Below are 14,104 nucleotides of genomic sequence, written 5' to 3'. Positions count from 1 at the left end.
CAATCCAAGTACTGGGGTTTTAGGTGTGCACCACCACACCCAGCTTGTTGTTGTTGTTTATTTCATTTTGCAATTTTATAACTCTTTCTAAGTGACTTGTGAAATGCTTGATTTTCTAGTTGTGAACTGTTCAGATCCAGGCTATGTGGAAAATGCCATTCGCCATGGGCAGCAGAACTTCCCAGAGAGCTTTGAGTTCGGAACAAGTGTCCTGTATCACTGCAAGAAGGGCTTTTACTTGCTGGGCTCATCGGCCTTGACCTGCATGGCAAATGGATTGTGGGATCGCTCTCTGCCCAAGTGCTTGGGTAAGTGGGGGCTCCTGGGAATCCTGTGCTACAGAACTTGAAAGGCACACTAACAACCCAAACTCATTTCCATGTACGAAGTAAAGTTACTGAGTTCAACCCCTCCGGTCTCTTCCTTTACTTTTTTTCAGTTTCTAGAATAGCTTAGATTGACAAAATACAACCCAAACTGGCTCAAGTTGAAAAGAAAAACACGTCAGCATCTACACATGCTGGCCCTAGACAACAGTGAACCTGGTCAGTGGTCACCACGTGGACCAATGACATAGTCCCCTCCTGGAATGGCTGCCAACGTACCTACTGTATTTTGGGTCACAGCCTGCCCCACAGGCTCCCTCAGAAAGGCCAGAGTCTCGGCACTGCTGTCTCTTCACTTCACTCCCTCTTATTTCAGACCAGAAATGTTGATGGAGGGCTCTGCTGCAGAGCTCTGACCCAGCACCAATGCCCAGAAGCATGGAATCCTCCAAGAAACTTACCGGAATCTCATGAGCACACCTGTGCAGTCATGTGTACTTGAGTTAAATACAGCATCCTGACCAAAGCTGCTTTTCTAGATCAGAGAAAACGATTTTGCTGCAAAGGTGCTCTTCTAGGCAGACAAACTTATAAATAACCATTGTGCCCCCCTCGTGACTTGGTTACTGGTATATTTTAGAAGATATAGATTAACAGGAACACATCATCCTATTGAAGTTGCCACCATTTTATGCTCTTTTTCTTGGAAAGTCAGATAATTCTTTAGTTCAAAGAGCATCATCTTCTAGAAATGTAATCTAAACATTTACAAAATGCCATTACTCTCTTTGACCAATTTAAAATTAGGCAGAGGCAAATCAAGGCAGTCATTGAAATAAAGATTACTTATTGAGTATCTTAATGGTGCATTCCACTGGCACCAAGAATGAACAGGACAATGACATTAAGAGTTGAGTTTCCACACACAAAATTTGGCCATCTCCCCCACCTCGCCTCTGTCCATCTCGGCACCTTAAGGTTGATCTTGAGGATGGATGGATGCTGGATGTTTTCCCCTTGCAGTCCTACACAGATGTTGTCTGAAATCCTAACTTTAACAATACAACTAAATACCACGAAGAAAGGAAACAAAAACCTCAAGAAGAAAACCCTCAGCTTTATGTGACAAAAATCTCACCCACAAATATATTGTAGTCTTTGTCAAATGTGCTTGCATTCTAGTTTTACAAGGCTGAATAACAGGGGACTTTTCAGGGAAATTCTGTGTTTGTTTCACCTCTCCACAGACATTTGCTTTGAGTCCTCACAGGCTCATTCCCGTCCACTGATGTTAGCATGTGTCAGATTCCCAGGATGGGTTTAACTGACTGTCCCCTAGGAGGCTTGTTCCCCCCACTAGTGGTCCCCAGCCACAGATGTGGGAATGTCAAGTCATCAGAATGACCCTTGTTCCCATGCCCAGGATGGCGAGTTTTGTCTATTTCTGCTGTTTCGTTGTCTCGTGGATGGCTTTTCCTTTGCTCTTGCCATTTTGTTTTCCCCTTTATTTACCCTGGAATTGGTCATTTACAGGCTGTGTAGGTGTTTTAGGTATAATTGGCTTCCTTTTAGGGCTCCTTAGATAAAACATGGCTCACCAATGAATGAATGAATGCCAATGGAAGACAGGCAGTGAGGTGTGTGTGACTCAGATGATGGGTAATGCTTCCAGCTGTCTGAATCTACCTCTTTGGTTAATAGCACTTCTGGGTTGCTAGTAGCCCAGTGGAGTTATTCTAGGATATTAAATCAGTGGCTTTTGCATAGTTTATTGGAAGTCTCAAACAGTTAGTTCTTTGTATGTAGCATAAATATGTCAATTGTTAACCCTATTTGGTGATTTATAGAAAGCATACAACTAAATCTTGCCTATATTTTATTAATCTGGATTATAGTACTTTCCTTACTGAGAGTTAAGCAGATTCTGCCCTTGACTTTTCCAGTCCTCATAAAAAAAATGAATGAATTAATGAAATTGTTTTATAAAATAATTTGAATAAATTAATAATTTATTATTTTAACATACATTTTAGATGATCACCTATTTAAAGAAAATATATTAGAACATTTTTCTTAGACATGTGAACTTGAAGATTAAGATTTCCCTACCTATTTAGATATTTTCCTTCAGTGGGTAATATTTGTATGGGGTCTATCTGGAAGAATACCAGTACAATAGATGATTGGAATGTTTCACTCATTTATTTTAACTTTTCTTAAGCTATATCATGTGGACATCCTGGGGTCCCTGCCAATGCTGTCTTAACTGGAGAGCAATTTACATATGGGTCCACAGTTCAGTACTCTTGCAAAGGAGGCCAGAGTCTCACCGGCAACAGCACCAGAGTCTGCCAAGAAGATAGTCACTGGAGTGGAACACTTCCTCACTGCTCAGGTGAGGAACTCCAGATTCCACAATCACTAGAAGTATCATTTGATGAAATGACTATCAGAAGTTGTGCTTTTCCCTTTCCGGACAAATATGCTATTATTATGGATCAACATCGTCATCTCTACCATTATCACTGGTTCCTATCACATAGATAATGCTCATCATCTCAACATTATCACTGATCCTTGTCACATAAATGATCATCATATTAATCCTTATTATTGGTCTCTATCACAAAGATAATGATCATCTCATCATTATCACTGGTCCCTGTCACATAGATACATAGATGATCATCATGTTCACTCTTATCACTAGCCTATATATATATATATATATATATATATATATATATATATATATATATATATAACACCATTATCATTACCATTATCACTGTCCTTCATCATATAGACATCATATAGATGATCATGTTTACCCTTATCAGTGGTCTCTATCACATATATCTCCATCACCGTTACCATCATCACTGGTTCTCATAAATATATGAGCATCATCTCCATCCTTATCACTGGTCCTATCACATAGATCATCATATTATCTCACCATTATCTTTGGTCCCTGTCACATAAATGATCATCATATTCATCCCTATTACATGGAAAATGATCATCATTTTATCATTTTCACTGGTATCTATCACAGAGGATCATAGTGTTCACCCTTACCACTAGTGTTTGCCACATACATCAGCAGCAGCATCAACATCATCATTATCAGCAGCAGTAGCATCACTGTCCCCCATCACATAGATGATCATCATGTTCACTCTTATCACTTATCCTGTCACATACATCATCACCACCACTACCATCATCACCAGTTTTCATCACATAGATGCTCATCATCTCCATACTTATCACTGGTCCCATCACATAGATAATCATCATCCTCTCACCATTCTGACTGGTCCCCATCACATAGACCATCATTATCTTCAACATTATCATTGGTCCTCATCACAGAGATCATCATCACATAACAAACATCATCATTGCTGGTCCCCTTAACATCAGTCGTCATCACCATCATCACCATTATTACTGTTTTTCATCACATAGATCATCATAATCTTCACCATTATCATTGGTACCCATCATTTTATGTTTTCTTCTGCAGTAGTGTTTGATCACCCTTGTTAGGACACTTGCTTAGCTCGGCTCAGTTTTTCTCTCATTGAGCTTTATTCTTTTTCTACATTTTCTCTTGATTTTCAACATTTTTACCACCTCTAGCATTAGCATTTACAGTGATCTTCTGAAAAATGTCAACTTAATTCTCTATGAATGTTTCTTAAAATTCAGTGCATTATTCAGCAACTCTGGACATTATTGCAGATTCAAACCTTCATTTGTTCTTTTTGTGACCTTGTACACCACAGTCCTAGCCCCCTTTTGCTCTCCATGCTTGTGCCCTCCCAGAAACACTTGCTGTATTAACCATCCTAAGAATTTTGCTTCTTCTGAAAATGCTATTTATTCCCATAACCATATTTCAGTAGATTATATTATTTTGTTTTTTTGTTTTTTTTTTTATTTATTTATGATTTTTTTGTGTGTGGTACTGGGGTTCCTGGAAACCCTTCTACCTCCGGGCTACACTCCCAGACCTATTTTATTTTTGGAAACAGGGTCTCTTATGCCAGCGGGGCTGGCTTCGAACCTGCGTGATCCTCCTGTCTCCGCCTCCCAAGCACGGGGATTACAAGCGTGTGCCACCACGCCCGGCAGACTATATTATTTTGAACACAGAAACAATGTGTTAAATTCCCCTACTTGGGGGACTCTGGTTAAAAATCTGTTTTTTACATTATAATTTCTCATTATCATTAAGCATATAACTATTTTAGACAAATCTAACACAACTGATCATTGTTTGTGTTTGTGCTCCACAGGAAACAGTCCTGGGTTTTGTGGTGATCCAGGGACCCCAGCCCATGGGTCTCGTCTCGGGGATGAATTTAAGACCAAAAGTCTCTTGCGCTTCTCCTGTGAGATGGGCCATCAGCTGAGGGGCTCCGCTGAGCGGACCTGCCTGATCAATGGGTCCTGGTCAGGAGTGCAGCCCGTGTGTGAGGGTGAGGATCTTGAACCTGAGAGTCCATTTTGACCATTTAAACCATTAACTCCTTGTAAATTGGCTGGCAAAATTCCGTAGGCATTCTAGAGGCTTATATTATTTGCATAATTAAGCTTTTCCTCCCAGAATTTGTAAAAGCATCATCAAAGATCATGGCTGAGTATTGGAGAAATTCTGACTGTTCAAAAAGTCCTGCAACATTCGTCCTTATTCTTTGAAAGTGTATATAACATCTGAGTTTTCTAGTCTTCTGGTGGTGGAAGATCTCTATGTGGTTTGCCATATAGTATGGACCATGGTACTGAGTGAAGAGGGGAGGGGAATGAGTAGGAGAAATATACAATGTCCAGCTGGGTTTTCTGCACACTGGAAATATGTTACTTCACACATCACTTCTCATATTCCTGTGGCCCTTTACCAGAGCACACTATTGCAAAGGAATGTAGAGTTATATTCTGTGTAATATTTCAGAGAGAGTATATTAAATTATAATATTTGTGAGACATAGTAGATGATGTTGGATGCTCCAGCCATGACTGAGAATGCCAAGGGCACTCTGCTTTACCGTGTCAGGCACTAGCAGTCTCTACTTTCTACCAGGTGAGTGAAGTGGGGTTTGTAAGAATGTGCTTGGAGTTCAGAAAACAACTTTTAAAATTCAGATAGGCAAGACTTGAAATTTTAGAATTATTTGCCAGCAAGCTTCTCAATTCATTTTTAGTCTAAAAAGATTTTCAAATTGGTTAAATGCATATTTTGTGTGTATAATACACTGTATAAGAAGCATGTAAGTATGTCCCCCCTTGAATAAGCTCACAGGACATCAGTACCAGTGACTCACATCTCCAGAAGCTTTAGCTGTGGTTTCTGTATTCAATCCCCTAGCCAGGGTTATCTTTCACCAGTAAATTCAACCCCTCCAATCTGTTGAAAAAAAATCACATCCTGATGAGAAGCTTGAATAAGTTGTAACTAAGAGGAAAAGCTTATGACTCAGGAAGGAAAACAATTTTAAAACAGTCTTTTAGCCAGGTACGGCAGCACACACTTCTAATCCCAGTACTTGGGAGGCTGAGACAGGAGGATTGCAGGTTTGAAGCCAACCTCAGCAACGGAGTGAGGCTCTTAGAAATTTAGTGAGACCTTGTTTCCGAATAAAATATAAAACAGGTCTGGAGGTGTAGCCTGGATGTTGAAGGCTCCTGGGTTCCATCCCAGATACCACAAAAAAGAATCTTTTTTTTTTTTTTTTACTTTTAGGGGAATAAAAGGGGATTATTTAGGGGAAAAGGATATAATTTTAGACAAGGACACCATTAAAAGACTACATTCCAGAGAAATGCTTTAGAAGCATCCAATTCTGGATATGGAAAATGTCCTAAAATATTCCTAAGCATCAAACAATTTATATTTCTCATCTGTTCCATGTATATCTCTATATGTACATGTATTTCCATACAATCATTTTTGTTTTTATTAGCAATCCAAATATTAAACTTAGTCTTCTTAGCTTGAAACTTCAAAAGACCCTACTTCAAGAAGGTGCTTCAATATGACCACATCATTTGGTTTTACTTGCACTGGACAGCTCTGTCTTTTCATAGGTGAAATTCTGATGATACTAATGTTGGACTCAGGTCATAGAAGTGTTATAGTAATAAAAAAAATAGTAACATGAGCCACAAGCTACCCTACCACCACTGCTAACATACCAGGTTTCCTATGAGGCATCTGTGTAGACTATGTATAGTATGTGTGATCTTACAGTGAACAGGAAGACTTCCTCATGCCCATTTAACAGCTAAAACATGACATCTAAAGAATTTTGGTATTGCTTACTTAACATGGATAAGCCAAATTTTATGTCCATTGAACAGAGCTTAACTAAAATATTTGTAAATAATAAATGCATTTAAAATCAGTATAGTAATATTTGATTATAAATCAAGTAAAATGAAATTATAAAAAGAAGTAGCATTAACAAAATTTGCTTAAAATAATTATACTTAAAAATAATAATAAAATCAGAAAAAATAATGACATTTTAACTTACATACACACATACTTATCTTCTAGACTCTAAACTTAATCTCCTATTTTATTTCAATGTTCTTTTTTGTTTTATAACATTATAACCTTGATATAAAAAGGTATGTCAGTTTGGCCTTCTCATTATGATCTTTTTTATTAAAAATTAAAAAAGAAAAAAGAATCATAAAATTTACTCTTAACATATAGTATTTGAGGGTATTTTCTCAAGAGTAATATGGTATGAGGCTGTGTATTAGCAATGAACATTTTTACCAGTTATTGGACTGATTTTGGCATTGGTCCTTCATGGGTGATGTGAGGACTTATACATAAATTTTAATAGCAAATATGAATTAGAATACAATGTAAATTAATTAGATTAATAAAGCATACTTAGATTAATGCAACATAAATTAATTAGAATACAATATCTTTGGTTGTTTTGTTAGGTTATGAATTGAATCAAATTATACAATTCTTTCCTATGGCAGACTTCTTGTTAGCATATCTACACTATACCTTTTTCATACCAAATATTGTTGAATGAATCACTTTCTCAACAGTATAACATCTGACTTTTTTACAATATAAAATTATAATATATATCATAATTATAAATCTTTAGAGCCTAGAGAACCTTAGCTGTCATTTGCTTCTGGACTGGTAAATATTTTTTTTAACTCAGATGCCAACCAGGAAACTGCAAAGAACCCTGTGTGAGAAAGGTCTGTAATGCCAGCCAGGCTCATCTGAGAAGGGAATTGTGTTGGTTAATTATGTCTGTCATGGGCGTGGGGACAGAATCACCAGGATGTGACGTGTGCTCCTTATTAGATTTCAGACAAGATGCGGCCCAACTTGAACACAGGTGTGCTTTCTCAATGTAGTAAGAAAGGTCATCTCCTAAACTTGGGATATAGTGACTTCTGAAACCTGCAAATCATACAGCCCATTTTCTTCCATATTTTTAAGAGAAATGAATCTTTGTTGTCAGGACTAGCTTTGCAGGTGAGGCAACTAAAAATGGAAGAACATTTTCCCATGTTTTGGTCGTCCTCAGTCGTCTCACATATGATCCTGTGTTAACCAGAATGGGTTGTGTGCCCTGATTGCTTATTACAGATTGCTGTTGCAGGGCTAACTAGGAACTGCAACAGTTATGCTGGTAAATAGGTCAACTGAAACACAGCGCCGAAGTTAAAGTCGTCGCCTTGAAGGATACCCGGCAGCAGCCTAACCAGCAGCAACCTAACTTTCCTTGGCTTGCTAAGGAACAGACACAGGAAATACATGAACAGACACAGGAAATACATGAACAGAACTAGTCTGTGTGTGAAGTTGAGATGCTTCAGAGAGAATTACAGAGCACTGTCGTGTTAAAGCCAGTGAAAACAACCACACTCATATTTGATAACCCAGAGGACACCTCTTTACCTGCAGGTTAGGCGTGCTCATTCACATGATGTAATGGCTGACCTGATTTGTCCATATTTTACAAAGCACAGCTAGTCTGTGTCACATCATATCTACATGATACCAGAGTTTGAGGTGCTGACATCATACAGATACTTTTAGAAATTCAGAATGATTCTGCCTTGGTATAAAAATGTGTTCAGTCTCAAAGTAGCAAAGGGCTGCACTTTCAGCACTTTCGCTCATGTTCTGATCAGTTGGGAAGTAATGCTATTCTGAAAAGATTATGTGAAAAATACAACTTTCACATGGGTAGTCAATCATAAAACAAACCCTTGAGTCACAGTAAAATTCGCAGTAACAGCCCTCTTGTCTGGAGACAAGACCTGTAGCTTTGTAATAAACGTGGCATCTATTACACTCAGAACCTTGGTCTCCAGTATTGTCATTCTAGTGACAGGTCCTTCTCTCTGTGTGTTTGTGTGTGTGTATATGTGTCCCCAACAGCCGTGTCCTGCGGGAATCCTGGTACACCCACCAATGGCATGATCGTCAGCAGTGATGGAGTCCTATTCTCCAGCTCTGTGGTCTACGCATGCTGGGAAGGCTACCAGACTTCGGGGCTGACCACGAGGCACTGCACGGCCAATGGCACCTGGACAGGCGCGGCTCCGGACTGCACAGGTGAGTGGGTGATGTCTGAGGCCTGCACAAGTTAGCGGGCAACCACTGGGAACTGCACAGGTGAGTGAGTGACCTCCAGGCTCTGCAGAGGTTAGGGACAACTTCTAGGGATTGCACAAGTTAGTAGGTGATGTCCAGGAACTGCACAGGTTAGGGAGTAACCAACAAGGTGGACTTGGGACAGTGCTATGAGGTGCATGGAACTCAGAACTAAGGACTTGATTTCAACATGCTTTTAATGCATACAGGAAGTAGAATAAATATGCATCCCATGTTAATATCTTTTCCTGGGTACCTTAAGAGTGCTCTCCATTATGCTATTTATCTAATGGAAGCTACTCTACATGGCCAGGGAGTTTCACGCTGTAAGATGGAGGCAGGAAAAGGTTTCTCTAAGTAGAACATCTAATCTACAAAGAAATAAGAAAAAAATTAACCACAGCCCTTGAGTCTGTCCTGGAGCACCCTTGTGTAATCACACACCTGGCCTAAGGAGGGACACCAGGTGCAGGCAGCCAGGGTCCAAGTGGCCAGCTGCCAGCAGATTAGGAATTTGTGATTTAAGACACTTATCCTTCTGCAGACCAGTCAGATCACTAAGGGAAGCCGGAGACCATCGACCGAGTCACTGCTTTGTCACTTTGAATCGCAAATCATGCAGAGTAACTTGAAGATAAATCATGACCATTCTGTGCCATGGTAACTGTATTTCTCTGGTTCTCTTTTGTTATCTGCCTCTTAGTTATCAGCTGTGGAGACCCGGGGTCACTCCCAAATGGTATCCAGTTTGGAACCGACTTCACCTTCAACAAGACAGTGAGCTATCAGTGCAACCCGGGCTACCTCCTGGAACCCGCCACGTCCACCACTATTCAGTGCACCAAGGAAGGTTCATGGAACCAGAGCACACCTGTGTGCAGAGGTGTGTGCCTCCTGACAGTGGGGAAGCCTTTATGGAATCATGTCTCATGTTATACTGCAAGCATCGGCAAATGGATAAAGCCACCCTAGGGGCCGCCATACTAGAAATTCTTTCTTTCTTTCTTTCTTTTGCTATCATATTCTAAGTTTATTTTGTTTTGGAAAAAACAAAGCAAAAAATGGTATGGCTAAGTCATATGGTGGTTCCATTCCTACTTTTGGGAGGAACCCCCATACGTGTTGCTCTAATTTACAATTCTAACAACAATGTATGAGAGTTTCTATTGCACATAAAATGTTCACCATCATTAGCAACTAGAAAAATGCAAATCAAAACTACACTGAAATTCCATCTGACTCCAGTTTGAATGTCATTCAGTGACAATGCAATAACAAAGGCTGCCGAGGTGTGTGAAAATAGAAGTCTTGACAAGCCACTTGCAAATATTGCCACTTGATTTTCATAAGATGTTAATGTCAACTTAGCTGATGAGAAAAGTGACTCTCAGGGAGGTGTGGTGGGCGTCTCAGGATCCCAAGTGAGGAGTGGGGAGGCAGAGTTGGGGTGCCAGGCTTCCTAGCTCTGGGGGCTGGGTGTGAATGCCGGAGTGTGGCTGTCTTTTGGTAGACAGACGGTGGACGGTGGCAGCAACAGGTCTTTTGGTGGGCTTGATGAAGCTGTGAGGAAGCGGGCTAGGGTACAAGCTCATCTCAGTAATAATAGAAGTTGGCAAGGGTGTTAGTGTTGTGGCATTACATAGGCCAGATGCAGAAGGGAAGATGGCTTATGTACTGCAAAGGCTCCTGGCTCCCATGATGGACAGACATTCTGTGGACAGCGGGGCAGGTTCTTGAACAAGCCGAGGTGGTCGGTGGGGCTCAAGTGTGGAGGACGTGGGGCAGGTGAGGACTGTGCTGGAGCTAGCACCTGCTGCTTAGGACTGCTCTCCGTGTCCTGCTCCCCTGTCTGCTGATGGGGAGGAGCAAATGGGGAAGATGAGGGTGAGATTTGAAAGCTATCAGTGGTAAAACATGAGCAATGGGACCTTCCTTCTTATCAGAGGAGGAACAGAGAAAACCCTGTGAGTGGTGGAGAGCAGGCATGCTGGAGTAGAGTGCCGTCCTCGGAGGCTGTGAAGGACAGACCATGGCTGACCACGAGTGTTCCTGAGACCTCCAAACTCAATGCATCGCTCCTCCTTCCACTCACATGTCTGCACCACCCTACTTTCTTCTCCCCGGGTTATCCAAGAATCTCACCACCCTGCATCTGTTTTGCCTTCAGTGACAATTTGGGCTGTCTGTTCTATAACATGCAAGGAGTCAGCATTGCGGGGGACTCACGCAGCTGTACTGGGGGTGTGCTAGAAGGTTGTGCCAAAAATCATCAATAAGATGGTCTTCAGTGGACTCCACAGATGCTTTAGCCAATATGGTTCTTTTTAATTTAATTTTGTTCCCATTCAATTACAAGCCCACTGAGGCCCTTCCAGACAGGCTCCCCACCCCACCTCTCTCTCTCTCTCTCTCCCTCCCTCCTTCCTCCCCTCCCTCCCTCCCTCCCTCCCTCCCTCCCTTTCTCTCTCCATCAGCTCTCTATTGGGCCTCTTGCCCATTCTTGTTGCCATCCGAGCCTTTACTGGATGCGTCCTTCCTTTATAGAGAATGCAAATTCATTCCCAAACTCACTCCCGAGGGTTCACTTGTGGAATGTCTTGAGTGGCAACGGCAGGGTTTAGAGTTCTTGCCAGCCAAACACTGTGCCTTAGAGCCATGTACCTGTCTTGTGGCCCTACAAAGTAGACTTCAAGTTCCAAAATTGCAAAAAGCCCTAGCAACTGGTATTTTACACATTATTATTATTATTATTATTATTATTATTATTATTATTATTATTATTTACCATGGATTGAACCTAGGAATAGTCTACCTACAGGCTATACCTCCAGCCCTGTTTTATTTTCTGTCTGGAAACAGGGTTTTGCTAAATTGCTGAGAGCCACACTAAGTTTATGAGGCTGACTTCGAACCTGGGATTCTCCTGTTTCAGCTTCCCTAAGTACTGGAATTACAAGTATACTCCACAATGCCCTGCTTACAGAATCTCATTAATCATTCATGAATTCATTCTAAATATTCAGCGAATAGATTTGGAAATTATACACTATCTGTAAATAAGCAAAAATTGCACATGGGAAGAAAAAGTCTTGCCATCTCTCTTTATATATCTATACATTCAAAGGTATTTTTCAAGTCATATAGCAAAATCCTCAATTGATGTGATATGTTCTTAGTAACCATCATAAAAAGACATAAATTAAGCAAGATGTGATGGCATTCATTTATAATCCCAGTTTTTGGGAGGCTGAGCCAGGAGGATCACAGGTTTGTAGCCAGCCTCAAGAATTTACCAAGCGTAGCCAGCCTCAGCAACTCAGCAAGACTCTGCTTCAAAATAAAAAGTTAAAAGGGCTGAGATATAGCTTAGAGGTAGAATATCCCTGGCTTCAATCCTTAGTGCTAAAAAAATAATAATAATAACAAAAAAAAGACATAAAAAGAATTTTTGTCCTTGGTTGGCTTTGTTTACTTGATAAGCCATGTTCAATCTTATTTTCTTTTGAAGTGTGTTATGTCTTGATTTTCTGTTGTTTATACATGATATAAACTAATGAAGAAAAATTAATGGAAAGTTTTATCATTTTATTGCTTTCTTCCCTAATAATTCTTTGATTTAACCAAACTCTGTGTAGGAGTCAGTGGTGACTTGGGGAAATTAAACAGCAGGTCTTCTCAGCGGGGAAGTGCGGTGGGAACCCAGGTTCTAAGCCCCTTCTCTTTGTCAACAGCTGTCCTGTGCAGCCAACCTCCCGCGGTGCCACACGGGAAGGTGGAGGGCTCCGACTTCCGCTGGGGCGCCAGCATCAGCTACAGCTGTGAGGATGGCTACCAGCTCTCCCACTCGGCCATCCTCTCCTGTGAAGGTCGAGGCGTGTGGAAAGGAGAGGTCCCCCAGTGCCTGCGTAAGTCCCACGTCAGCAATCGCTGGGCGCTCGGGACTACAGTAGAGGGTAGGGTCACAGTGATAGAGTCGCTGCCAAATCACAGTACTTAAATCCCACTTCCCATTCTGCACGGTCCAAGGCAGGTGCTTTCTTCTTGTTGTTTATGGGTTTTGCCATTAGATCTGGAGATGTGACAGAAACTAGTTAAACAAGTTTACTAGGCTGAGCTGGTGCATTGGTCTGGGGCTAATGTCTGCCTCCCCGCCGTCCACAGCCGTGTTCTGTGGTGACCCTGGCACTCCGGCAGAGGGACGGCTGAGTGGGAAGAGCTTCACCTACAAGTCTGAAGTGTTCTTCCAGTGCAAGTCTCCGTTCATACTGGTGGGGTCTTCAAGGAGAACCTGCCAAGCCGACGGCTCATGGGGCGGCATACAGCCCACCTGCATAGGTGAGCCGCGACACAGTCCCCAGGGAGCTGGGGACATTTCATTCCAAAATTGGGATCATTTATGGTGATTCGGAGAGGGCTAGCTGCAAGGCATTCATTACCCTGAGCCATTGGCTACACTGGCCTGTAGCTTCCTCAAATCTGCAAACCGAGCCCTGAGCTCACAGGCAAAGATGCCCAACGCGTGGGCCTAACTTTGTCCTTTACCTGAATCTCCCATCTTGGCCAGCAGCTATGTTGTCCAGGGAGAGGATGACTCAGGAAGAGAAACTCTCCACCATTCCCCACAAGGGCCGTCACCAGAGGCCATTTCATTGCTCTACACTCCAGTCTCCTTGTTGGGTTGATTTTGATCACCCAGGTTTACTGAACTGTTTTGTACCAACTTATAATTAAAAAATTTAGTAGCTTAGAATCTTGGCTATTTTCTCAGAAATCAAGTGATAGTAACTTAAAGACAGCATGAGAAAGAGCTTTATTAAACATTTTTCTCTTGACAAGAATATTTATTATTATGAGATTTAAAATACTGTACATGGTAATATTGTTTTTCTCCTTGGGGAGTAGTTGCTGTAGAAAGGAAATTTGATGAGGTTATCTGTTTTGTTTCCCATGAGAGGCAGCGGCAGCTATCGTACAGGAGAGACTCTTGTTTGGTCTACCGTATACATCCACTGGAAACATTAAATTTGCTTCTTATTTTGAAATCCTGAGGAAAATTAAGTAAAGAAAATTTGGAATAATGCCCTGGATATATAACCAGCAGATATAGCCATTGACTGAA

General features: G+C 41.2%; 1 protein-coding gene across 1 annotated transcript in view; it reads left to right on the top strand.

Moving 5' to 3' along the window:
- The window catches only part of CSMD1 (CUB and Sushi multiple domains 1), a gene marked incomplete at both ends in the record, with an annotated part of 1,592,168 nt that overhangs the window by 1,558,998 nt on the left and 19,066 nt on the right, over window positions 1-14,104 (top strand). Inside the window, 7 exons of the mRNA XM_080710482.1 lie at window positions 120-308; window positions 2,548-2,721; window positions 4,634-4,816; window positions 8,770-8,946; window positions 9,689-9,868; window positions 12,717-12,890; window positions 13,147-13,320. Of these exons, the coding sequence (XP_080566608.1) occupies window positions 120-308; window positions 2,548-2,721; window positions 4,634-4,816; window positions 8,770-8,946; window positions 9,689-9,868; window positions 12,717-12,890; window positions 13,147-13,320 (1,251 nt within the window). The remainder of the gene's footprint in view (window positions 1-119; window positions 309-2,547; window positions 2,722-4,633; window positions 4,817-8,769; window positions 8,947-9,688; window positions 9,869-12,716; window positions 12,891-13,146; window positions 13,321-14,104) is intronic.

This window comes from Muscardinus avellanarius, assembly GCF_963383645.1.
Source record: "Muscardinus avellanarius genome assembly, chromosome: 14".
Classification (NCBI taxonomy): Eukaryota; Metazoa; Chordata; class Mammalia; order Rodentia; family Gliridae; genus Muscardinus; species Muscardinus avellanarius.
This window is presented reverse-complemented; position numbering and strand designations above follow the sequence as displayed.